The 26,267-nt window shown below is 48.9% G+C and overlaps 1 protein-coding gene across 1 annotated transcript in view; it reads left to right on the forward strand.

Annotated features, from left to right (window-relative positions):
• The window catches only part of TBX4 (T-box transcription factor 4), a 39,798-nt gene extending 13,737 nt beyond the window's left edge, over positions 1–26,061 (forward strand). The window contains exons 4-9 of the mRNA XM_086624668.1: positions 4,585–4,704; positions 6,427–6,574; positions 19,460–19,612; positions 23,287–23,375; positions 23,827–24,068; positions 25,439–26,061. Coding sequence (XP_086480794.1) covers positions 4,585–4,704; positions 6,427–6,574; positions 19,460–19,612; positions 23,287–23,375; positions 23,827–24,068; positions 25,439–26,061 — 1,375 coding nt within the window. The remainder of the gene's footprint in view (positions 1–4,584; positions 4,705–6,426; positions 6,575–19,459; positions 19,613–23,286; positions 23,376–23,826; positions 24,069–25,438) is intronic.
• The last annotated feature ends 206 nt before the right edge of the window (positions 26,062–26,267 follow it).

Below are 26,267 nucleotides of genomic sequence, written 5' to 3' on the forward strand. Positions count from 1 at the left end.
GAGCCCGAAAGGCTGGGAACTGCTACCCCAAACGAAAGCAGAGCTTTCCTCTTATCGCTCACTTCCAAATCCAACCAACCAATTACACATCAATTAAACTTTGTTTGAACATAATAGAAGCTTTGGCTCCGTGTCAGTAACTGCTCCATGGTTAAGGGGATTGGATAGTAATAGAATAAATAAATAAACAAGAGATGCTTATTCTAACAGTTCATTTTAAAACAATTTGTGAATATCATGTAGAGATAAAATGTGCCTAGCATAAACTTAGCTAAGCAGTGACTGCTTCATTATCAGAACAAATAATTCACTCGCACATCATCTTTGAAGCTTGGGAGGGCTACAGAATTGTGCTGCTTGTTTATTTTCCTGGCTTTTACTGGTTTTGCTACATTTCAGCTGCACAGAGCTGTGGGGAAGGGTTTAGCCGGGGCTGTGGCCGTGTGGTGCCAAGCCCTGGTGACACCAGCCCCACTCCCACTGCCCACGGTCCCCAGAGCTGGGCTCAGCCCCTTTGCCCTCCTCAGGGCATCACCCCGCACCTCAGCCCCCAGCGAAGGGTGCCGGACCGTGGGATTTTAATGCCATATCAGACGTCCCGCTTGCACAGGAACAAGGCACCGTAGCCTTTCTCCTGCAATGGCTTTCTTTGGGGGCACTTTTCTGGTATGAATGAATGTCAAATGGTTTAACTTCTCCCCTCTGAAGGGCAGGGAGAGCTGCCGCTGTTGACAGCCGCACTGTGGCTCTGACAGCACAGGGAAGGAGGGAGAAACGTGCCTGTCGGAGCCACTAAACCCAGCAGAGAGCTTTGAGGGGCGTAGGAGACTGTCGGGAGTCTGGATGGTCCCTTCTTCACTGGGTTGAGCTGGAGAGAGGGAGAAATGGGTTTTGAACGTGTCCAAAATTGGGATCTACTGACTGGATGCCGGGGCCGATGCTCGGCTGCTGGTGCTGCGTCCCCGGCTGTCGCACAGGTGTGCCGTGGGCTCGCGGCCGGTCCCCGGGTGGGCAGGGTTGCCGCGGGGCTGGTGGTGGTTCCGTGGCTCCCGCTCCCCGAGTGGCCCTGCTGGGAGCACCCGCCGCACCGAACGCGTGCCGATGGGTTGGCCGCACACCTTGGGAGGCTTTTGAAAAACGAGCATAAAGGGGAAGAAATTGATGCGGTCCTGGAGCCCCCCACCCCAGGGGTGGCAGCGACGTTTAGCGCCTTCGCTGCAGCCCTGGGACACCCTGTCCAACCAGACTTTGGGTTTGAACAAAAGATGCTGAGGCCAGGAATTGCTGCTCTTAATCTCCTGATTACTGGTGGCTTAAACTTCACCGAATAGTTGGGTCAGCCTGTGCTGCACGTTCCCAGTGCTTAAGCTCGCTGAGCTTCCCTGTCTGTGCAGCCGTAGTGAGGCCACAGCCGCCCTCGGTGCAGGGGGTCTTACTGAGGGTCAGATGCCGCCTACTCGGGCACGCTCTCCAGGAAACCCCAAATTCCCAATTTTTGTAATCGGTTTCCATGCAGCAAAGCTCTTGCCTGTTCGGGAGTTGTGCGCGGCGGTGGGAAGGAGGGTGGGTAAACCACGGGTCTGCTCGAATCTTGCTCCAGACCTCCCAGCAATGCCAGGCTGAGCTTCCCCAGAGCTCGGCGAGACGTTGGCAAGTTTTTAATTGCAACGCTGGGTTATTCTTCTGCCGCTGCTGGTCCCCGAGCAAGAGATGATGAAGCAAGCTATTGTCAGGGAAAGCTGGCCCGAGCGAAGCATCCTCCGCGGAGACGCCCATCCGCCCCGGAGCTCCTGCCTGCAGAGATTTGGCAGAGGGATTGGTTATGCAAAGCTACTACTGAGCGCAGAGCCCGTGGCTGTGAGTAGTTCCATTGACCTGAAGTAAATTTGGGGAAGCAGGCAGGTTTTTGGCCCCTTCCCAGGGCTGACGGGGAGCTCTATAGACCCACTGTAGGCACGGCTCTGCTCCCGGCAGGGCTGGTGGAGCCCGGTGCCTCTGCCGTGATTTCCTGCTCCCCTCTTTCGAATGGGACATTTAATAAGGGCCAGGACATGATATTAGGTGCTCTCTCTTGCTTTTTCTTTTCCTTTTTTTTTTCTATTTGAAACTCTATGACTGCATTTTCTTGGCCCCAGCTCTTTGGTTTGTCATGCCTTCCCACCAGAAACGCACAACCCGTGTTTGTATCGTATTGCAAAGAGATATTTACTAAATGAGTCTCTGCCAAGGGGTTGAGAAATATGTTTTCATTAAGAAAATTAAACTGACAAGTCCCTGGACAGCACATTAGTCGCATTTTATTTTTTTTTTAAGGCCAAAATGCAGCAGCTAATAATAATGATGAAATGTCCATGCACAGCCAAATTACTTAATTCTACCCCATGTTTTCCTGGAAAAGAATGTGGAGAGTTGGCAAACTTGGTTGTAGCTGGGTCTGTCGACTGCCGAGTACAATGCTACCACTGCAAGATACCGAGCGGTTTGCAAGTTAAGCAACACCTTCAATCAGATGTGAGTCCCCATTTGTTATCCTTAAAGAATTTCAGCTGTATATATTATAGTAGTACTTTGGCTCTTTGTATTTATTTTAGAGGGCTATACTAAAGAACATTATAAACTCAGGCATGTCCATGCTATATGAACTCCATATGCTGAAGCTTAATTTTAAATGCCATTAAAAAAGCACTTAACATTTACAATATATCAGTCCGGCTACTTTAGCAGCTTGGATGTTCTACAGTAAATGAAATGATTGAGAAAAAAGAGAAATTCAGAAGCTAGATGTTATAAAAGCCCCCGACGCAGGACGTTCGCCTGGTACACGCAGTAACTGTCAAATCGTGTCCATCTCATTTCTGGTTTTTAATAAATTTCTCCTTTTTTTTTTTGTTTCATTTTTAAATGTCATTTTAAGGCCTAATTTAAAAAAAAAAAAATCTTGGCATTCAGATTGGATTCCTTACACAATTTTTTTCAACGTGTGAATTGGGCTGTGTATTCACAAATTGAAATGTCCTACTGTATTTATCCAGGTGCTTACCTGTAGGAGGACAAGGTTAAGAGGAGTGCAGAGTTTATGAATGAAAATCAAATACGGACATCGGTAAACCACCCCTTTTTAGTCCCGGCTAATTACATGGTAAACATCTGGAATTTATGCAGGGCGGTTAAAAGGGCCGATTGAAAGGATCCCGAACAGGGCCCATTTTGTTGCCTTCTCCCCAAGCAGTGACAAAATGGTGCTGCAGCCGCGGGCCGGCTCGGCCGGGCATGGGGCAACGCGCAGGGGAAGGCGGGATAGAGGCGGGGAGGCCAAGTGGCCTCGATGGCCGATGGAGAAACGACGTCAGGATTTGGGCCTTTCTTAATTAGGGTAATTAGAATGACTCCGGGATGTAGCAATTCTCATCCTCCATCCCCTTATGCCAGTGGAAAGGAGAATTTTCTGTTCTGGCTGGTTGCTTGAAGGCTGTGGTGAGCCAGTTTGCTCAACTGACTTAGGTTTTTTTACTGGATGAGGAGGAGGTTGGGAAGATGGAGCCAAGAAAATAGCTACTCTGAGGATGTAAAGTGCTTGATCCTGCAAATCCTGGTTCCCGATGCAGCCTCGAGGGCTCGGGAAGCCCACGGCAGTGCCCCTAACATCAGGGCTGTCTCCTTTGGATTGCAAGACCAGACCGTGATGTTATATACTGGTTTCACGGTCATAGCTTTATAAAAAAGTATTCTTTAATATTGCAAAATTCTTTATATATATAAGATGTATAGAAATATTCTTCAATGTGGTACTCCTCATTCGGTGTTGGTTGCTACGTGTCCGCTAAAGCCGATGTGTAAATCAGTGGGACGGGCGCGTTTTCAGCAGGGAGCTCTGCGGTGCTCCTGGCTCTAACAAGGTTTAGTGTCGGTGCTGTGAGTTTGGGAAATTTTTGGACAATTTGGGAAGGCTGGAGGAGTGGTGACTGTCTGCACCACTGCAGGATTTAACCCTTAGTCTCCCCCCAGGCTTTGCCAATCCCCATTTTTCAGTCTGTGGCCAGGAACGCAGGTTCAGCTGCTGTGGTAGGAGACGGTGCCGTGGGACCTGGTGTCGTGGACACTGGGAACGTGTGAATGAGAACGGTGTGTGCGCTTGGCTTCCTCTGACGTGTAGGTAGATCTCATGACTTTTCACGCACGTTTGTGGCAACAAGAAATCTGCATTTTTGAGGCTGCCATAAGCCACGTGAAGCCTCCTGGGGTAGTGAGGGCTCCGTGTCCGAGTTTCTTGTAGGAGGGATGTGTTGACCTCCCCCATATCTCTCTCTACACCCACCTTTTGCTGACACTGATCCATAACCCCCCTTTATATCCTCGTCCATATTTGTGCCCCATTTTGCACTAACCCTGTGCAGCCCAGAGTGAGTTTAATTCAGGTGATGTATAAGCAGCAATAATAGTTCGTAGCCCATTTGTCCCAGTGTGAATTCATCACATGGTGGATCTGCCTTTTGGGGCGCTGCGCCAAATTTCCATCAGTTCCAGTGCTGCTCCAGTGCTGCTCCAGGTCACTCACTAACGTGTTAACCCTTTGCTTTTCCCAAGGAGGATGTTTCCTAGTTACAAGGTTAAAGTGACCGGAATGAATCCCAAGACCAAGTACATCCTGTTGATCGACATCGTTCCGGCTGACGACCACCGCTATAAATTCTGTGACAATAAATGGTAAGAGAACTTTTTTGTTTGCCGCTTTTTCCATAGGAAAGTTGCAACTGGATCGACCGTTTGGTGTGCAAACACAGAAACCAACATAAATACCTTCCCATGGGAGGGATGCCAGCATCCCAGAGCTCTCTTTCACGGAGCAGGGATAGATACAAGAGCCAATGGCTGGAATTTAAAACCAGACAAATATAAAATATTCCTAACAGGCGGAGTGATTAACTGCTGGAACAAACTGCTAATGGAGGTGGTGGATTGTTTGTTTCCAAAGCGCTCAAGCTTGGATGGTTTCTCAGATGAGATGCTTTAGGCCAAGCACAGGTTATCTGGCCATGTGCAGGTGTAAAACAGTAAAGCCACAGCCTGCACTATACCAGAGGCTGGACGAGATGACCTCATGGTCCGGTTTGGCCTTAAAAATTAGGTATCTGTGCGAGTCCAGAGAAGTTTTAAATTCCTTTCTTCTATAATAACATTTTGCTTTTAGGAGACGAGCTGTAAAGCAAAAGGTGGGTGGTTTACCCAAAGCCCTGGTTCAGCCACGCTGATCCAGCAGATGAAGGGAGCAGCGATTCCCAATCGCAGTCCAAAGCCGGATCCAGTTTGGAGGTTTTATTTTTTTGGAGTGATTTTTGCTTTGTGATGAAGGAAGGATGTTCTTTTCTCTTTTGATTTTTACTCCTGAATACGCCCAGCAGCCCCCCTCACAGTGACTGTTCGCTGTGCTTTTCCCAAACCCTTCCACCGCTGCTGCTTGGTGAAAAGACAAGCAACGGAAAACTTTGTAGTCATCTTACTGGGAATGAGCCTGGTGACATCCTACAGAACTGTAATAATTTACTTGCACATTAGGGCTGCTCTAGTTTTTTAAAAATCTCTTTTCCTGTCGCTTTTGTCCTGGAGTGCTGCTGGGTAAGAGGAGTGGACTGAGGGCTCTGCAGCGCGGCGGCCGCTTTGTGTTATAACCATTAAGCCCTAGATGATGGATAGTTGTTAACTCTGTTTAATTTAGCTTTTGCCAGCCCTAGAGCTGTGAGCTGTTTCCCCTTTTCTTTTTATTGCTGCTGGAAAAGTCTCTGTTGCTTTTGGTAATATTGCTTTTATGGGTGTTTTAGAAGAGGAGAACAATGCACAGTGATGGGGGAGTTGCCATTAAGCGATGTCTCCTGGTTTGGTCTTGTGTCCCTGCGAGTTGGTGGCGGTGGTGATGTGGGGCCAAGGGGAGCTGGCAGAAGGGTACGAGGGGCAGCACTGTGTGCTAGGACGTAGCTCTGGAGTAGGGAGCAGCCTCTTCCCACCGGAGCTGCTGCCTGGCCGGGGGCTACGGAAGCCCTGCACTGCTGTAGAAGGTGCACCCACGCCAGTACCCACTCCTGCTCCCAGGTACCTCCTCCTGGGGAAGCGTATGAGACCATCTCCCGTTGCAGAACAGCCTTTGAAGGCTTCATCCCCTCCAAAAACCCAGATGAGATTTCCTCCTTGACCAATGCCAACACAATTGCTGTGTAGAGACACTGCCCCAAGGAAATGCCGCGTGAGAGCGGAGATGGAGGAGAGAAACGAGGAGCCCTGAAACCCCACGAGCAGCCGGAGCTTCTCCAAGCTTCAGCACATGCCCCCAGGGCTGGTGGGAGGGTTCCTTGAGTTCAAGGGCAAAACTCTCTCCTGTGTCCGGGCTGGTGACCACTGCCGAGGTGACATGAGCTGTACCCGCTGTGTTTGCAGGATGGTGGCCGGGAAGGCAGAGCCGGCCATGCCGGGGCGGCTGTACGTGCACCCCGACTCGCCGGCCACGGGAGCACACTGGATGCGGCAGCTGGTGTCCTTTCAGAAGCTAAAACTCACCAACAACCACCTGGATCCCTTCGGACATGTAAGAGCGATGTTCTGCGAGGGTTTGGTTGGAGGTGGGCCTGCGATGCTGAATTTGTGTCTGAACTGGGACGCTGGTTGGGATGTTGCAATTAATTTAATAACGAGGAGCAACGTTTATTTTATGCTGCCAGTGCAACTGGGTGGGGGAGTGTTTAGTGCCGAGGGAGGGGGGTGCCCTTGCTGCCTCCGTGCTTCCCCGCTCTTGGAAACGCAGCCTCTGACTTGCTCAGTCGTTGCCTGCCGGATGCCACCGACCTTTTATTTTCTGCCCAGGAACTTTCCGGGCAGCGCTGTGGGATTTTCAGCCCGGCTGTTGCTGCGCACGGTACACACAGCTCGCAGAAACAGGTTGCATAAACTCGTTATTTTCCAGGCTGGCTTTGGCAGCCCCATAAAAGATGAAGTATTTTATTTGGAAAATCTTAATTCATGTGTGTTGCGAATGGAGAAGTGGGAAGTACACAGTTATCTACCACAGTGCATTTAATAACTGGGAACAAGGGCCCTTCCAGCCTGCCAGGCAAGCGAGTGCTTAGATAACGCATCTAAAAACACAAACCTGTCTGGTTTGCACTGTCCGAGCTGAAAGTCACGTAAAAATAAACCAGCCTTGTTGGCTGGAGGAAGGGAAGATAGAGTTTAAAATCCTTGAAGGTTTAGTGCCATCAGCTCTTCCTAGTACCACAGGTAAGAGAATCTACTTTGCATCGTCAAATGTGGGATTTAACCTGGCAGGTTTTAAAGCAGCAGCAGTCTGGGGGGTGAGGGGGCTGTGAAAAGGTCCTGAAGAAGGGTGCAGAGTGAGAAGAGTGTATCTGTCTTGCTCAAAACGCTCGTGCATCGAGCCTTTAAAGAGCAGGTTTTCACGTGGAGTCAATTGTCCTGGTGCCACCTAAAGCCGTACAGAAAGTGCGATTCTGGCACAGCTAAATCAGGTGGAGCTTTATGGGGTTGACTCCGGAGGCAGGATGACCCATCCAGCTTAAAACGCTGATAAAAATCCAGAATTTTCGCTGCGTTCATAGTTTTCTGCAAATCCCAAACTTTAAAAAGCAAGTGCGTCCATCCTGCCCGCGGCCGCCGCGGTGCCGCGGCAGAGCCGGGCTCTGGCGGCGTGACACGGTGATAACCCAGCGCCGCGCAACGCCGTCGGCAGCGCCGCAAACTGACCCTCTTCCCAACCCACTGACCCCAGCGAAACTTTTGTGCACTTCAAAGGCTCACCAGCACCGTTTAATGCCGACGTTATTGATCACAGGCGATCTCGCCCCTCCGCTCTTCTCTGAGGGGGAACGCACCACGGAAATGAGAGGAAAACCACTGCGTTGAGGGTCGCACAGTAAAAATTACATAAATCCCACAAATGCCGATGTTTCGGTGTCGGCAGCCGCGCTGACCTGCTTGCTTTGCACGTGGTGTTTTTTCACTCCTGTGCTTTTCTCTTGGTTAACTGTGTAGCTTAATATATGACTGCTTATGTTGTAAAATGTAAACCATAAAACATACAGGATGTACGACGTGGCCGTAAAACAAACAGGATGTGCAGGGTTGGTTTTGCAACTTTAAATGTTTGCTTTTCCTGACTTTGTCATTTTTTAACACCCATTTTAACACCACGCTTTAACAGGGAAGATTTTTTTTTTCCCCTCCCTGTTTTGATACACAGCCTGTTTGTGCTCCCACAAAGCTTCCCAAGTGGCACAGAGGGAACCCTGGTTTGTGTTTTGGGGTGATACCCGCGGCAAGGTGCAGCGGCCGCGCTCCCAATGAGCCCTGCCTGGTCCCCGCGCGCCATGTGAGCCGTCCTGCCGGTGCGCTCTGTCTCACGCTGCTGGGAAAATGCCCGAAATAATGTGTTTTAAGTGCCCAGGTCTCTGCAGTTCAGGCACTGACAACCTGCCTGGATAAAGGGGATTTAGCCCCTCTGCAGGCAGCTCCTCCGTAGCCTTCTAAGCAGATCACCTGCTCTGGAGAAGTGATGCTCCCGCTTTTTGCGGCGCGCACGGAGCAGAGCTGGGCTCTACCAGGCGAGCGCGGATTTTCCCATCGTGCTGAGAACGGTTCTGCCGTTGCACGAATGGCCCATGTCCCCGGGACTGGCGGTGCCTGCGAGGTGTCTGCCCGGCATGGCACAGCCCTCCCGCGGCTCTCCGGCGAAGGCATTACGTTACGAATAACAACAGCTTCTCATTTCTAGGAATTTGTTCCCAGCGATTGCAAACACTCTCTTAAAGCTCCCTAAGAAAAACAAGTCAGAAAACCCGCAGGGTTTGTTTGCCTTCTGGTGCTCCAGCAAAGCCTGCCTGCTGTTTCCTTTTGTCTTTGATTTTCTCCAAACCTCAAAACCACGCGGAGCGATGATTCCTGCAGGCTGCCACTGGTGCTTTTTTCGGTGTGCGGGCAGCTGCCCAGGCAGAGCCGCACCAGCTGGCCCTCCTGGCACTCTCGGCAGTGCCCGCAGGTGCCACGGCCCCGGGATCCCTACCTGGCTCCCACTGGCCTGGGATCCAGCTCATCCCGGCATCCCAAAATCCTGCAGAGCCTGGTCCTGCCCTCAGCCCTTCGATGTGTGTGAGTGATCCCCCCAGCCCATGCCGTGCTCCGGTGCGCGGGGCTCGGACACAAAACTATTGCTGTTTGGGGGCAGGAGGGGAGGTGAGGGAGAGGGACACGGTGAAATATCTGCCCTAAATATCCCTTTTCTGGATTAACTTTTTTTTTTTTTTTTTGGTAGACACTTATTTTGGGGAAAAAAAACAAAGGAGCTCTCCCAGCTCCACTGTCCGTTAACATGGAGTGTGGGAAGCTGATCCTGGGGTCAGGCTGGAGCGTGAGGGGTGTTATGGGGGTTCTGGCAAGAAGGACGTGGTGGATTTTCTGGGTTCATGGTCACAGACGTGGCTGGATCACGACAGGCTGCTGGGCTCCAGCCCCGTTTGGGGATGGGCAAACCCATCGTGGCGTGGGCCGCCGCTCCTCTGAGCGCAGCTCCTGGGATCTCACCTGGAAAACAGGCAGGCAGAGATTCCACCTTATTTCAATGAATTCTTTGATAAATGAATCCGTGCTCTGATTCCATGTGCTGTAATAGCTGTGTAACATCAGGGACAAGCGACCCCGTGGAGTCCATTAAGAGGAATGTAGGAACGTTTGAGGCTTAAAATCAGCAAGTTAAACAGTTTAATTAATAAGCTGTGGAGCTGGAGCCTGTGCTGCAATCCACAGAATTGCAGGGTATTGCCCATGCCGGTGGGACGGGATCCTCGTGACACCCAGCCCACCAAACCGTTCCTCTTCGGCCTCAAAAACCTCACTCCTGCTTCTTCCACTGGCGTTATCTCTCATGCTAAATTATTAGTCGCAGTCAGAGGCACGAGAGGCATTCTTTGATGCAGACACATAAAAATATGCAGATTTTAATAAGAAGAAATTAAGTGCAGAGCTCTGTAATCTGCCTGCAAACTCCTCTGGTTGAGCTGGTTTTGCTGCAGGTAAACCTATGCCCAGCTCCCGCCCCACGACCTGAAAATGTGGGCTGTATATTTTCCTCTTGGGGGACCTTTCGACCATGAAAGGCTTCTTTCACACCAGGCTTAACAACCGAGAAACGCTCATGTTGAGAATGGATTAAGAAATCAGCAGCCGCTGTACCGTTTCGCTGCGGCGGGGTCCGTCTGATCCTAAAGAAAGCATTGTAAGCCGCCTGCGCTTAGAGGAAAATCTTAATTTATGTATTTTCAAATCTTTACATGCAGAGATAATCAGCCTGATAGAGCTGTGATTTACGCGGGGCTGGTGAGTGAGAGGGTTGGTGATTCTGGCAGCGCCGATGCTTCGCGCTCTAATGCCACGTGAATAACAGGCGGTTGCGTGTAGTCTGTCTGCGGAGACGAAGGTACCCTCTAAAGCAGCAGGAGTGGTGTAGGGGTGGCACATCCCCTCCCCTTTCCCAGTGTGTTCTGCCTGGGAAGCACCCAGCTGTGCTTTCCAGGTGAAAAATGGGAATGACTCCTTGGTCACGAACCGGGTCGTATCATTGCGAGTGCTGACACATCGGTGGGCTGACGGCAGCTGGGGATGATGCACAAAAATAACCTCTCCGTTGGAAAGGATAACGTAATACTTGTGTTTCGTTCAGGAGGTTAGTTCAGGGCATATGGGGAAATATCGAGCGAGTCCTGACGAGTATCTCCGTAGTGATAAATGCTCATGAATGGAATTCCACTTTCTCCAGAGGTTTAAAGTATGTAAACAGTGGGGTGGAGGGTGCCTGTGAGACAGTCCTTCTGGCTCCTGCTCCCGGCCCCGGCAGGTGAAGGGTGCTCAGGGCGGGTGTGAAGCTGCCGAAGGGGCATAAGGGGCTTTGCTGAGGGGTCAGGTTGTTTTCCTGTGCGACTCGTCCCAGTTAATCAGGCTTTTTTTGCTGTTTTGGCTTTTCTTCATCTCCTGACTCAAAGCATTATTTAAGCTGCTGAGCCTGGCAGCTCTTTGAAGCCAAAATCATGTCTTTTTTTCCCACTTGCTGTGCTGAGTAGTACAGCGCGAGTGCCTGGGGCACGGCGATGGCACAAATAGCCAAAATAACTCCCTGGCACACACAGACCTGGCTCCTGGAGACCCTGCAAGTCTCTTGAGCTCTGGACAGAGCCGGCGAGGGCGCCAGGAAGGATCCCTTCCAGCACTGCCAGCCCTCCTGCCCATGGTACGTGATGATGTACATAAAGGTACTTAATAATGCACATGAAGGTACTTAATAATGTACATGAAGGTACTTAATGTCCCTTGAGGGGGGTGAGGATGAGCAGCAAGGGCTAGAAACCACCCAGCAAGGGTTAGCAGTGTCCTTAGATGCGAGGGCTGCTGCAAAGAAGCAGAGGCTGTTAATTGGGGCAGATTTTAATTTGGTTTTATGCTCTGTACATGATAGATAGGGAGGGCAGGAGGATGCCTTTCAGGCGTCGGCAAGAGGACTGGCCACGAAGCGTGGCACGGCATTGGAGAGGGCTCGGGGTTGGTGGCTCCTGAGCTGCCTCCAGGGATGCAGGGGCTGTGCTGGAGCCCGGCTTTGCTTGGACCCTTCTCCCAAGGATCTATTGAACGGGGTTCTCCGTACCCAGAGGAGTTAACGATGAGCTGGATGGCAGCTCCGAGGGAAGCCCGTCTCACCAAACGCAATGTGTCTGGACAAAAACCTTGCCTTATTCCCTGGCCCCCTCTCCCCCTGGATTTAGGGAGGCTGTGAACAGGCAGAGACACGTAAGGTCAGCACTCGCGGGCGTGGAGCAGAGCTGGAAAACGGCAGAGGAGCAAGTACATCACGTCACGGGGTCCTGCTGTTGCTGTTGTTGTTAATGATTCCGCTGAAATTAAACCTCTGCCAGAGGAATCAGCCTTTCTCATGGGCTTCCGCAGCCAGGCCGGCTTGGAAAGGGCGAGAGCATCACATCAGTGTTTCTGGCAGGCTTCAGCTGGGACCAGATCAATTGGAAATTATTTCTTTTTTTTTTTTTTTTTTATGAAATATATAAAGATATTCCTGTGGGGGGAAAAATGACAAGTAAAAAAATGAAGATTAGAAGTGAAGATTGTGATAAATAAAAGTAGATATTTAATTTAATCCCCCTCCAACACAGTATTGTTGAGCTTGGTTATGTTACATACCCTGGACCTCCCTCTTTGGCTGCTGATGGAGCATTTAGTTTCCATAATGGTCTTTATCTGCTTTTAAAGTGTGGAGTTATTTTAGCTTCTGAGATGTAACCTACTGAGGTTTAAAGCTACAGGATATTATAGGTTGTCTGTCACTTGTGATGACATTTTAAGTGATATTCCTGGTTTTCTTGACCCAAATCTGCTATTTACTGGCTTTACTGTTTCATAGAATCATAGAATGGTTAGGGTTGGAAGTTTAACGCTGATGAGTTTGTTATTTCTCTCCAGATTTATTATTTGCACACTTGGTTTTATTTGATAATCACTGAAAGACTTAATTTTTCCCCTAGTCTTGGGGTTTCCTTCTCCTTTTGCTATTAATTCAATTTTAGCATTTTTCTGTCTTAGCTCGTCGGGCGCACTCAGGCACTTTAATTAGGTTAACATCCTGGTGATCTTACGAAACCCCACATTTTTATTTAGAATCTTATTTTTATTTGTTTGCTTTATGACTTGCGGCCAGGCAGTTTCCTCGCCGGGTTGCTGGTATGAGGTTTACGTGCCGCCCCGGCAGCAGCCTCCCCGCGGCTCCGGATCGCCGGCAGCCGAAGGGAAGGGCCCGCGGCAGCTCCCAGGCAAAGTCCTGGCTGGTGGGAAGAGACGTGGCCTCACTTGCAGCGGTGCTGTGGCATCGCTGGAGCACGAGAGCAGTTCCATAGCCTTATTCTCAGCTAAAGAGGTCTTCTATATATATATAAAAAAAGATTTCTTTTATGTATATCTATGGTTTCTTTTATATATATATGTTTTCTTATATATATATGACTTCTTATATATATAAAACACATATTTTTTCTTTTACATATATATTTAAATAAGAAGTATATAAGAATTTCATGTATACATACATCTATCCTGTTACTAAACCTAACTTTTTTCTCAGACCATTTAAAACTTGGAAAAAACTTTTTGTCCAGCTCTAAATTTGAGGTCAGTTTTTTTTTTTTGAGCATCACTAAGTCTTCTGCTGAAAGAATACCCATGAAAAGGTTATTTTATTTTTTATAAACCATCCATTTTAGGAAATGTCTTACAGCTGATCCGAGAAATAATGGTGCCCAAATAAATTATAAAGCCCAATGTGAAGTTTTATATTGTCTGCTTTGTTCCTGCAAAGAAAAAGAGGAGCGGAGCTGTGTGCCCGCTGGGGATGGCATGTGTTCCGCAGGGATGAATAGATCCGAGTGTGCAATTTAAATCGCTGGGTGAGAGACGACAGTGGAGTCCTTGGTTGAAAAGATTTACATCTCTTGTGTTCAATCTTTTTGTCGTGACGTTGCTGGTTTATATGAGTCAAATGCAGTGGATTTCAGTAAAGTTTAACTAGAATCAGATCCTGGAATCGCCTGCCAGTCCCGGGCGGGGAGCTGGCCTGCAGAAGGGCGAGCGAAGGTGTCATGGTTTGCCAAGGAGCTTTTGCGTCCACGGGTGACACGAGGCCACGCAGCAGCGTGGGGTGGTGCAGGGGATGCTTTGGGTCGGGCACCCATGGGTGTCCCGGGATCACACCCCCAGGGTCTGCCCTGCCCTCTCCGCTCGGGATTAACCGTGGAGAGGGACTTCTCCTCCACACCGAAGCTGTGTCGCAAGGCCAGCAAACGCTACCACGGGTTTCAGCTGACATTAGATGAAAAAGGACTGAGAAAAAAAAAAAATTAAAAAAAAAATTAAAAAAAAAAAGAATCCCAACTTTGGCCCTCTCGTAAGGAACAATTTGTCTGAGCTCATGTTGAATCTTTTCCCAGGATTTTCCAGCCTTTTTTTTTTTTTTCCCCCCATTGTGTGGGTTGCCAGGACAAATGCGTGGGTTTGGGAGGTTCCTGCTCCAGCGAGGAGCAGCCCGGCTGGCTTCAGGGCTGGGGCTGCCTGGGAAGAGCCCCTTCCCTTCCCGCCACCGGTCGGGGTTCGGCACAGCCCTGCCCCAGAGGCCACCCAGTTTGAGGGGAGCGAGGAGAATCATTTCCTGGAGGTGACTGGAAATAAGCTGGACGAGGTGGAGGTGGTTGCGGAGCTATTTTTTTAGCTGCCATAGAGATTGTCTGAGTATAGGGTTTTATTTGGTTGAACGCTGTGATCTTAAGGGTCTTTTCCAACCTGAAGGATTCAATGATTTTTTCACCACTTGTGGCTGTGCCGGGGCCGTGGCACCGCGCTCCCAGCATCCTTCCCTGGAGACGGCCCGTTCATCCCGGGCTGTGACGACTCCTGTACTGATGCTGTGCGGCATTTCTGAGCCATTTGTTAAAAAAAACTTAGGTTTGGGATGGCTTATACCCTCAAACGCTCGAAATATAAATTGAGATCAACTGCAGCAGTGGTTGGGATTCTGGAAGAGCCTCGTTGACCAATATGCTCTTTTTTCCATGCGGGAGATTGAATCGTCAGGTTTTTGTTCCGGTCCTTCGCGCCCCAGCTCAGTGTCCTGGCATGGGACAAGGGCCAGCCTCAGCTCAAAGGCTTTTTCACTTTAGAAAGAATAGAGAGAAGGAAGAAAGAAGCAGAAAATATATTAAAATGAGAGATTTTATATGAGTTCTGTGATCCCCTGGGAGCAACCATAAAATTATGTGGCTTTTTCGTGGCCATTTACTATTCAATATAAAAAGGGCAGTTGCCATAACAACCACTGCATCATATGACATTTGATACCTTGGAGAAACAGGGAGCACTCTTAAATCAACTCCCCAAATTTCATATGAAAGTAAATACATTTTACTGGTGATTTCAAGGCAAGTTGCGTTGCGACAAGCGATGCGGTACCGTTACCCCATCAGGCTTCTGGCCCCTGGGCCCGATCCTGCAAACTGGCAAACGTCCTCAAGCCCCGACGTTGATGTTACTCAGCAGCATGCAAGATTAGATACTGAAGGAGTGTGTTTTCCTAAGAAAAATTAAATGGAAGGAGCAAATGACACCTTTTTTTTTTGACATTTGTTGCTGACTGGGGAATGCCAAAAAAATAAAGTAGTTGAGCTATATTACAGTTTAAGTTCCAGCTGCCAACTGTGTGATCAGCACAAAGGAGGGAGATGGGGTGGGGAGGGGAAGAAAGAGGTTTATGTAAGCTCACATTGACTTTGGAGTTTGTCTCTCTCGCAATCTGGTCCGCACGTGCGACGTCGAGGGGGTAGAAGTGACATCACCCTCGAGATCCGCTTTGGCTCGGATCTGACCAGCAATAACGGCGCTACGCGACGCGGCGGGGGGTGTGTGGGCAGGGGGAGGCATCCCTGCCTGCTCCAGGCTGTGCATCCTGGTGACTGCCCTGGGAGGCGAGAGAGGCAGAAGGTTTCTGGAATGGAGATGGCATCCCTGTGGGGGCTCGTGGCAGGGTGTCGAGCCAATATCCACTTCCTAAATTTGAGTTCATCGATCTAATTTGAGGATTCTTGTTGGGATGTCTATTTGATTTACTTTTTTTTTTTTTATATAGAAAAAAAAATGTATTTACTATGCACCTAAATATGTCCCATCTCATGTAAGCTGAGCCGTTTCTTTCATAGGCAAATAGTCACGATCTTAAGATGTAGAGAGTCTTTCAGTTCCTAAAGCAGCACACTCCAGAGCTGCTCAAGAAACACTAGTTTCCAGTTTCCCTTACTAACTTTATATCCTTGTCCTTTATCACATTAAAATTCCCTCTGACCCATACACCAGTAACTATTTTCAGCGACAATCCAAACACCGTTTCTTTTCAGTAGTCAACCTATTTCAAACCACTTACATTTTGTACCAAAAACAATTTAAAAATGTGTGCAACGGTGTCTGACGCTGACTTAATCTCCTTGTGCCTGTGCAATGAAAAAGATACAGTGCAGGAAAATATCAAAGTATTGTTTTAGCATCATCTTTGAGGCTGGGAGTTCCTACCTCACCTTCTGTCCTGCTCAGCGGTGCTGCTGAAGCTCTGCCCGCCCAGCAGCGGCCGTGCTCTGTCCCGTCAATTAAAATACTTCTCATTTTTGACACAATTCTTTAAGTTCATCTTTCCACTGATGTCCGTCATCAGAGTGGAATTTGCATTTGTTTTGTGTATTTTTAGCCAGTGACCAGTTTTCCACAGCAGCCTTGAAAACGATTTAGCCTGAATTGTTGGCATTTCCCTTTGCGCAGGCGCGCTGGTTTGCAGCGAAGGGTCGGGAGGCTTTTTTGAACGATTTGGAGGGTTTTTGAACGCACGGGGCTTACACCAAGCACCAGTGCGGCGGACGCGTGTGCGGACACAGCCTTCGGACTCGAGTTCTTCTTTTCAAACCTGTGAAACGGTGGTTGTGAGTATGCGGAGAGTGGTCGTCGACCCCCCCCAAAAAGATGTGAGAAACGACCCGTGCAACGGGCCCGGGGTGGCCATCCGAAACAGTCCCATGACTTCCCATCTTCATCCCTGCTTGGACGTGCTGACCGCGCCGCCGAAGAGCTGACGGGTTTGTGCTTCGTCATGTGAGAACGGCGCGTTTTATGGGGCTTTGCGTTGCTGGAAGCTGTTCCCCATCCTTGTCCGTGGCCACTGACTCGGTGAAATTAACCTTGGTGCTCTGCGGTTCTCATGTCTATTAATCACGTTTCGTGCTCAGTGATGGCTGTTGGCTTTGATCTGGCACATCTCATGAGGGTGGGGCTTCTTTCATGGTCCCCACACGTGAAGAAATTCAGCACTTTCCAAGGGGTACTTACACTGAGATATGTGGGCAAATATTCACTTTGGTGCAAGGGACAGAAATACCCAATATTATAAATGCATCGGGCTAAATTAAGTCTTTTAGGCTGGGTTTTGTTTTTTTTTTTTTTCTCCTAAAAAAATATTCTACAAAAATGAGGCAGTTCCAGATAAACCTCCAGGCAGGTTTGCAGCTACAACTGTAATCTTGAGTATCAGTCAAAAATCCTTTCCTGAATGTGTCCATCAGGCTCCAAAAAGTAATGTCTTGTTCATTTTGGAAATTGTTTGGATGTCTTGGGCTTAAAAAGGTTAAAAAAAAAAAAGAAAAGCATTTTTAAGGAGGTCATTATAGCCCGATGCATACTACTTTGGAGGGGGAATACAGACTGTTCATCCAGAGTGTATGGAAATTTGGGATCCTAATTTTCCCCTTGGAAATCTCTGTTTAAGATTGTTTTCTTCGTCCTGCTGTTGACTTGCTTTGACTCTGGGGACAAGTCACCCGTCCTTGCTAGACCTGGGCAGTTTGGGACAGGCAGTGACGAGAGCTTAGCACACCCCAGCTTCTGCCCCAGACAACCGTTCTTTATCGGCTTGGTTCAACTCTTAATTACTGGAAATGAAAATGCCCCTTCTTATGAAAGTCTCGGCCCTCTGGCGTTATTCACCCTGGCTCTGTTTTACGAGTGGCAGATACATGAAAGCAGAGAAAAAACTCCAACCCAAAACCTGAGCCGACCCTCTCAGATCTACACCCTGCACATCAACAGCCGCAAAGTGGTTAAGAGACTTGATGCAAAGCTGATAAAATGCCAAAAATTCCTCCTTCTCTCTCTTGGGGAGCAGGGAAGGTTGTCTGGAAAATGTCAACAATAAAAATTGCATTTAAGTGGTATATAATGCAGCCAGCTACTGTGGGCAGTTACGTGCAGCCAGACGAAGGGGTTTAAAGAGCAGAAGCTCCCTACGCTACCACCCGTCCCAGCCGGCGCGCACAGAGCTGTGCCGCCGCTGCGAGCGCTCCTCGGCACGGATGGGCACGGAATAGAAAGGGTTCCTCAACACAAAAGCTCATCATGGAGTAAACGTCCTCCATTTCTTGATAATTCTCATTTAAAATTGGCTAAATCCACAATTAGTGTAAACTGATGCTGCTTTGCTGCATTGTGTTTGTCCATCTGTCCATCCATCCATCCCTCCATCCATCCGTCCGTCCATCCATCCATCCACCTATCCATCCACCTACCCATCTAACTACCACCAGTTGAAGACACCACCCATTCTGTGGGTGGACACCACTCATTCCATTTACCGAGCAAAGAAGAAATACTCCTTTCTTCTTGTTTTCTTGGCATAACCCTTTTCAGTCTCTTCTTCCCTCTTCCAAATTGGCTAATTGAGTCTGTCCTCCCTGTGCCCAGCTGGTCCTAGCGCCGAGGGTATCTGCAGCCAAGGTGACTCCCCTGCCCTTAGTGCAGTGCCTAAAGCAGCCTGCAAGGATATGTCCATCCCCGAGGGAGACGCAAGAAGCAATTGAAAAGGGTTATGCCAAGAAAACAAGCAAGCAGTATTTCTTCTTTGCCCAGTAAAAGGAATAAAGGCTTTTCTTAAAACCCTTCCAGTTCTCAAAAGAAATTCCAGTTCTCAAAATAAATTCCATTTCTTAAACCCATTTTCTTCTGTAGCATCTGGGCACATCCCTTCTTTATGGAAGAACAATGCTGCAGGGCCAGGCTGGGACGGGTGGCACAGCTGGGGCTCGGGCCAGCTGCTCCCCGCTCGGGCAGCCCCGCTCGGCCCCCAGGGCTCTGTCAGAGGAGCCCTGTGCTGGCCGGAGCCCGCGGGACCCCAGCGCCTCCCCGAGCCCCCGCCACAAAAAAAGTGCCCAGCTGGTTCCTGCCCCTCACTGGCAGGACTCGAGAAGAGGGCAGAAGCTGCGGGGCGGCTGTGAGAGGTGCCCGGATCCAGTCGCCCGTGCCGAGCTGCTCCACAAACAGGAGGGGGAAAAAAAATAAATCTCCTCTTTTGTAGTTTTCTTTTACCAGCAGATAAAAGAAAAAATAGCTTGCTTTTTATTCCCCCCCGCCCCGAGGTTTGTGTGATTTTTTTTTTTTGCCTCTGCTAAACTGTGTATTTTTCAGCTCAGTAAAGTATTTATTAGAAATCTTTATGGACCAGTCTGCTGGTGAATTATACATATTGTACAGCTTCAGCATGAGCTGGGAAAAAAATTTATGACTTTTTTTCCACCCAGACTGACTCTATCCAATAGCAATAAGAAAATGAGGGTTTACCAGGAAAGCTTTAAGTTCAGTTCTGCTTGCCAGAGCAGCAGATCCCTTTTCTGTCTCGGTTCCTCTGCATTTATATAATGTGATTTTTCCCCTCTAATTTGAAAGCAAAGCTAAAGCTGAGCACTAGTGGGCTTTCGTGTCCTGCTAGTAAAGTCTGCCCTGTCTTTTTTTTTTTTTTTAAATTGGATTTCTCACTTTAGCATCAATTGTTTTTCAGATCATTCTTAATTCAATGCATAAATACCAACCGCGGCTGCATATTGTGAAGGCGGATGAGAACAACGCTTTCGGGTCGAAGAACACAGCCTTCTGCACCCACGTTTTTCCAGAGACCTCCTTCATATCGGTGACCTCCTACCAGAATCACAAGGTAGGCTGCTCTTCTGCCTAAAAGTGCTCCGTTTCTCTTCGCGGGCTTTTGCCACTCGCAGCCCTCCTGCTGCCGACGGCTGCGGAATGAGCTTCTAAATCGCAGCGGCGCGGCGCTTTGGCGGGCTGGATCTGTTCGCTCGGAGGGAGGGGGAGAGCCTGCGGTGCTGCTGTTGTGCAGCAGCAAACTCCTGCTGCAGGGGACGAGTTTCCATCCCAGCCCTGCAGGCACTAAGCGAGAGCGACGGAGCCAGCGGATGCAGCTGAGGAGCAGCACGGACATGGCTGGGTAGCGGTGTCTTGGCAAACCCTGCGCGTCCGGACACTGATGGACCGGCGTGCGCGTAAATGCTGAGATGTCATTCAAAACAGAGAGCAAATCTAATAACGACTAGTAAAGCTTGCTCATAAATCTACAGTGAAAAGTGATTATAGTACGTGTATTTAGCGAGACGTACGAGGAATGTAACCATAAACCCCAGCTAAGAGCCTGCCCTGTGGTTAGCAGGAGGGGGTTTGGGGTTGTTTTGGGGGAATATGAAGTACAAAGGGCTCCGTTCCGCGCTTTGGGTGTGTGTCGCAGGTACCCGGGTGTTGGAGGGTTCAGTTTCTCTTCTTTTTGGAGCGGGTTGGTCGTGGCAGCAGCGGGTAGCATCCCGCCTGAGGCTTTTACCGAACCAGGTTACCGGCAGGACGGATGGCACTGTGGCAATCGTCACCTCCCCGCGAGAGCGGATGCCCGGTCACCACGCGGGGAGAGGGCACCAGGCAGGGGATGGCAAGGCTCCGTTTTCAATCCTGCTACCCTACCCCTCCCTGCCTGCCTTTGCACAAGTTCCTGCTCCCCTGCAGATTTCCTAAGTCCAACTGCAGGGATGTATGAGGATTAATTGGAGTTTTTAAAGTAGATGGGATTCATAAATAAAGGTGCAGAGTGAAGCAGCACCGCCGGAGCCCTCCTGTCCCCCTGAATGTGACATCTGCTGTGTGTTACTGCATCGGCTCTTTTTCTACACATTCAGAGGAAAATACTGCAGGAACAGGAACATATGTGAAATTCTTCCTCCCCAATAATCTGACCAGACCTTTTCCTCCCAAGCAGGATGCCTACATGCCCTTTGATGCTTGAAGTGTAGAGTCCTTGCAAGATTTTGCAATTAGTGAGCCAGTTAAAAGTCTCAGAGCGCAAACATGGATGTGTGTGTTATAGTAAGACAGAGGGAAAAAAAAAAAGTCCCTATTTGGACACTGAAGTGAATCCTGTTTGAAAAGTTGTAGCTGTTGGTGTAAAATGACCAGTTGCCCAAACGTGGTTAACCAAAAAAGCTCAAAAGAGCTTATTTAATACCTACTTAAAAAGTCTGGTGTGTCAATAGTGCCTTTCATCCCAAAGGCTCCCAAAGTGCTTCGTAAACTTCCTACGTCCAGCGTCATTGCTGCATGAACACTGCTGGGGTGGGCTGGTAGCTGGGTGGCAGCCCAGGGCCACCTGATGGGTGTAGGGAAGATGCCCCAGATGAGCCCTAAATCTGTTGGGAAGATGCTGCGAGGAGCCACCCCGGCACGGCCCAGCTCTGGCTCTGCGGGTCCGGCACAGGGAGCACGGCTGTCGGCAGCCGGGAAGTGGGTGGCAGAAGGTCTCGCCACGACCTCACAGTGGTCTCGAGCAAATTGCAACCTCAGAGAAATATCTGCATGGTTTTACTTATTCTCTTAGGCATTAACAATTAAAAACTCGGTCTGGTCATCTTTTAGGAAAAACAAACAACCGACTTATTTTTAGCTCAGAGATGTCCTTGCTAATAATCATCTTTCTAAGCAAAAAATGAGAGTTGTGGTTACCGAGCTGACCGTGGGGCTCCCAGAAGTGGCAATGATGGCAGAGGCTATGGTTGGGTGCTGCTCGGGGGGAAAGGTGTAGGTGTCACCCAAAGCTCCCTCCTGGGTTGGATGGAGCTGGGGAAGGTGACAAGGAGGGACTGAAGCCCCGATTCTGCTCGTGTCAGAGGAAAACCACAGTCACTAAATAACAAAATTAAATTAAGCCGTACAAACCTGACGTTGGGCTCTGGGTTAGGAGGGGCCCTACGCTTCTCACGGCCCATCAGCTGATCGGGAGCTATCCTGGAGCCACTGTGGGCTGTGGGAGCCGAGAGGAGAAGCTCGAGCCCTTGAGGCTGGTTAAATTCACATGTCACCACCTTCCTTCTCCATCACAGATACTGGTCAGCTGTTTCCTCAGGAGTTTTTCGGTAAGGGATGTGTTTCCACATTGCTGAAAGTGTAAATGTTAGTTAGTTATAGCAACGCTCTTGCAAAATCAGCCGAACGCAGACCCTGCTTGTCATCCTCGCTGCTGGAATCGGCCGCAGGCTGGTGCAAGCCCGTGGCCGGCTAGCGGGGAGCCAGGCTGCGCCGCCTGTCTGCAGGGAGACACGTGTCCTCCCCTCCCCTCCAGAGTCCTGCCACCCTGCCACCTCGCCTCCTCCTGGGAAAGGTCTTTTCAGCAACAATCGGATGCCCAAGGAGATGATCTGACCCGCTGGTGTCCCTTAGTTGGGAAGGACATCAGTAAGACCTTACTGTCAAAGAGCCTCGGGCGTATGTTTGTGCACAGACACACGTACATCTCTTTGGGATGTAGACAAGGGATATTTTTAGGTGATCCTATGTCCGTACTCCAATGTCCCTACAAATATTCTGGTGCTATTCTGGAATTTACCAGCTCCTGAAAACCCTCTCAAATGATATTGTTTGCTACCTGTTTGTCTTTATAAAATCCTTTGTTAAAGAGGTGGTTTATTTACATCATTCACCAGACAACCAAGTACCTCTTCCCGGCATTCCTGACTGTTGTATGGCTTTGGTTTGTACCTGCCTTATAAAGGGAAAGGATGGGATAGATGGCAGGATTGGCAAGGGAAAACTGTATTTACTGGGGCTGTAAGACAGACAAACTACTGAATATTTTTAAAGGAAACGTCACACAATTTTTTTTAACAGAATTTTCGTGAAATGGCAGAGCTCTCACAGTTCCCTTACAAAAGCTGAGCTCCATCAAAATTAAGTCTAGTCTAAGTCAATTCCAAGGCATTTTGACCCTTTTAATACACTGTAGGTCTTGGGGGGAAAGGCACTTCTAACAAAAACGCAGCAGCTTTCTCTTGCCCGAAGATAAAGCACTATTTCAGTTATGATTCTTTTCACAGAGGAAAAATGACTGACTGACGGATGTAAAGCTATATAAAATTGTTACGGAAATAAGGAAGAGCCATGTCATAAGGGCTCTCTAACATGGAAAGATAGGAAATCTTCTTTTAAATCAGACAAATGTATTCTCTCTAACAAGACCCCAGAATAAGAACACAGGGCCCAAAATAAGACCCAGGCTCAAGGGAATTCGCCTTCCTGTCCTCATTCATAATTGACAACTTTGTCAGCTTTAACAGCTGCTTCCACAACATCTAGCAGTGAACTTCACAGCTCAGTTTCTCTCTTAGCTCTGAACACAGCCGCCTTCTCTGTCGCATCTTTAGATGCTGAAACCCTCGTGGATTCTGCGTTTCACGGGGTGTCACGTAGGACAGGGCACTGGAGACCTACAGCCTCAGACCTGCTGTGGCACGTATGGCGCTGATCCCTCTTCAAACTCTTTCTGGTTTCGTTCTTTTAAAGATAACCCAGCTGAAAATTGAAAACAACCCTTTTGCCAAGGGATTCAGGGGGAGCGACGACAGCGACCTGCGCGTGGCACGGCTGCAAAGGTACGGCCGCGCGGCGGGAGGAGGGACGGCAGCGCGGAGGGGTCGGGGAGCTGCTGCAGCCAATGCACCCTTCAGACCCGTGCCCTGTGCAGAAATAAGCCTTACAGCTGGGCTGTGATCCTCATTCTGCTGCTGTCGTGCTGCACTTCTTTGGAGAAGAAGAAGTTAAAAGGTGCCTATGCCGTGGGGGCATCACATTTTCTTGTGCTTGAGAGTGTTACGGATTTTAATGCCATTTATACCCCTGAAAAGCTCTTCCTGTGATTAAGACACACTGTGTGCTGTCATAATACTTGCCCACACCCAGCAGAGCGTGATGACTTCATTGTATTTGGCAAAGGGTGTTGAAGGCATTGGATGGAGATGCTCTAGGGAAGCCAAACTAATATTTCATCTTTCTGTTAATGCTGATTCCCCTCTAACTAGTAATAATTTTTCTCACCTCTTTTAGCAAAGAATATCCAGTAATTTCCAAGAGCATCATGAGGCAGAGGTTGGTGTCCAGTCACGGCCAGCTTTCAACAAAGCCAGATGTTAACCCACTTCACGGGAATCACCAGACCCTTCAACATTATCAGTATGAGAACGGTGCTCACATGCAATTTGCAGCTTCGGATACTCAAGATCTGCCACTCAACACCTTCACAGCACAGAGAGATTCAGGGCTCTTCTATCATTGCCTAAAAAGAAGAGGTAACTTGAGTTTACAGCTAGAAAAATATTACAACAAATAAACCGGAGAACATGAGCACTGAAAGCTTAAAGTTAATTCCAGTTCGTTTTGGATCGGTCTCTTAGGCCTTGATCTTCAAAGATACTGATGTGGCTGAAGTGTTGTGGAAGGTCAGGGCCCAAGAGCTGGGTTTTTAGGCAGTTGTTAGTGGTCTTGTCCCATGGAAGGCAAATTCAGACTCTGAGTCAGGGCTGAAAAAAAATAACCAGAATGCATAAGTCAGATGGCATGAAGCCACGCTGGAAATTACCCATTGTTAGAATCAGCTGAATTAACAGTTGTTTGGAGGAGCCCTTCTCTATCCTGAGAGGTTCTGACACTGCCATTAGCGTTAATGAACTTATGCACACTCAGCACTTTTCCAGCATGAAGCCATTAGCAATTCTCTCAATGTCTGCGGATTAGTGGGACTGTGGTAGCTGTGTGTGAGCATCCCTTTCTTCTTATCCACTAGTTTTCAAGTTTAAGTGAGCTGTAGCTATGTTCTCTTCCTTTTAATCCAGCATTAGATGAGATCATGGCATGTTTTAGGTTAAATGGAAAAATTCTGCACAGAGAAAAATCCTTCTATTTGCATGTCTCATTGGCCACTAATTTATTTAAGATGTGAGAACCCTCTGATCATGGGCAAAAGAAGAATCTTAACAGCACCAGTAATGAGGACTGCAAGGCAAATGTGTAATTTTAGCAGACGTTTAATCTGCAGATGAATTCACTAATTCATCCGGAGAATATTCCTAACAACTAACAGAAAGCTGCTGGTAAATACGGCCACAGTCATCGTAACGTATGGGAGAGGGGCTGCAGCTTCTCAGCGCAGAGCTGAGGGGAAGGGCTCCTTTATCTGGAAATATTTCTGCAGCTTTTGACGTGAATATCTGGGAAATGTATGGCCATTTTTGCAGTGACAGGAAAGCAGGCTGTGATAAGACCCTTTAAGAGACTTCTTGAATTTGTCAGGAGTAACGCTGCAAGAGTGTCAGGGACCTCTGTTATCTGGATGAACGTGAAGTAGCCTCTGATGTGAGAATAGTAGCCCAAGTCGCTCACTTAACCTGATAAATGTCACCAGAATGCTTTGAGGCTGGGGCTTAGCCTGACATTTGCAACACAATGTCTTTTTGATGTTGTACATGGGCTTTCCAAACTAAAACGGCTTAACTGGATTAATCTGAAAAAGAGCACCAGTTATTCAGCAAAATAATCACGGATTGCGCGCTCGGCTTCCAAGGGGACTCCATAAACCCAGCCCAGGCTCTTGGCAGATCGCTGTTAAACGCCGTCGCTCTGGGAGCTGCTCCTGAACACGCTTATTTTTTTTTCTTCGCAGAAAGCGCTCGGCACCTGGACCTGCCCTGCAAACGCTCCTACCTGGAAGCCTCCTCTTCTGTAGGAGACGATCACTATTTCCGTTCCCCGCCTCCGTACGATCAGCAGATGCTAAGCCCTTCCTATTGCAGCGAGGTGACTCCGAGGGAAGCGTGCATGTACTCTAGTTCTGGGGCTGAAATTGCTGGTGTCTCAACGGTCGATGACTTGCCACCTCCACCTCCCCCCTTGAGCTGCAATATGTGGACTTCTGTCGCACCTTACACCAGCTACAGTGTTCAGACAATGGAAACTGTCCCTTACCAGCCTTTCCCTGCTCATTTCACTGCCACCACCATGATGCCGCGGCTCCCGTCCATCACGGGTCAAGGCTCGCAGCCACCAGGTAACAGCCACTTCAGTGTCTACAACCAGCTGTCCCAGTCTCAGGTTCGGGAGCGCGTTCCTTCTTCATCTTTCCCGAGGGAAAGGGTGCACCCGTCAGTGTGCGAGAGAAAACCCCCCTCTCCGCACCTAAACGCGGCGAACGAATTCCTGTACTCACAAAGCTTTTCCTTGTCGAGGGAGTCGTCGCTGCAGTATCATTCAGGGATGGGGACGGTGGAGAACTGGACTGACGGATGACTCCGATGGCCAAGCGATGCCACAGCCAACGTTACTGCTCCAGGACAGTGTTCAATCAGTGTCGATACCTGTGGGTAACTTGCACTTCGGTGAGACAAATGTGCATTTCCAGAGGGATTTGTGTGGGTGAAGAGCTTGTATCTTCAGACACACAGAGAAGTACATCTCCTGTCGCGGTGGGCTGGATTCATCGGTCTCTTACTGAC

This window comes from Tauraco erythrolophus, chromosome 21 (genome assembly GCF_009769465.1).
Source record: "Tauraco erythrolophus isolate bTauEry1 chromosome 21, bTauEry1.pri, whole genome shotgun sequence".
Taxonomy (NCBI): domain Eukaryota; kingdom Metazoa; phylum Chordata; class Aves; order Musophagiformes; family Musophagidae; genus Tauraco; species Tauraco erythrolophus.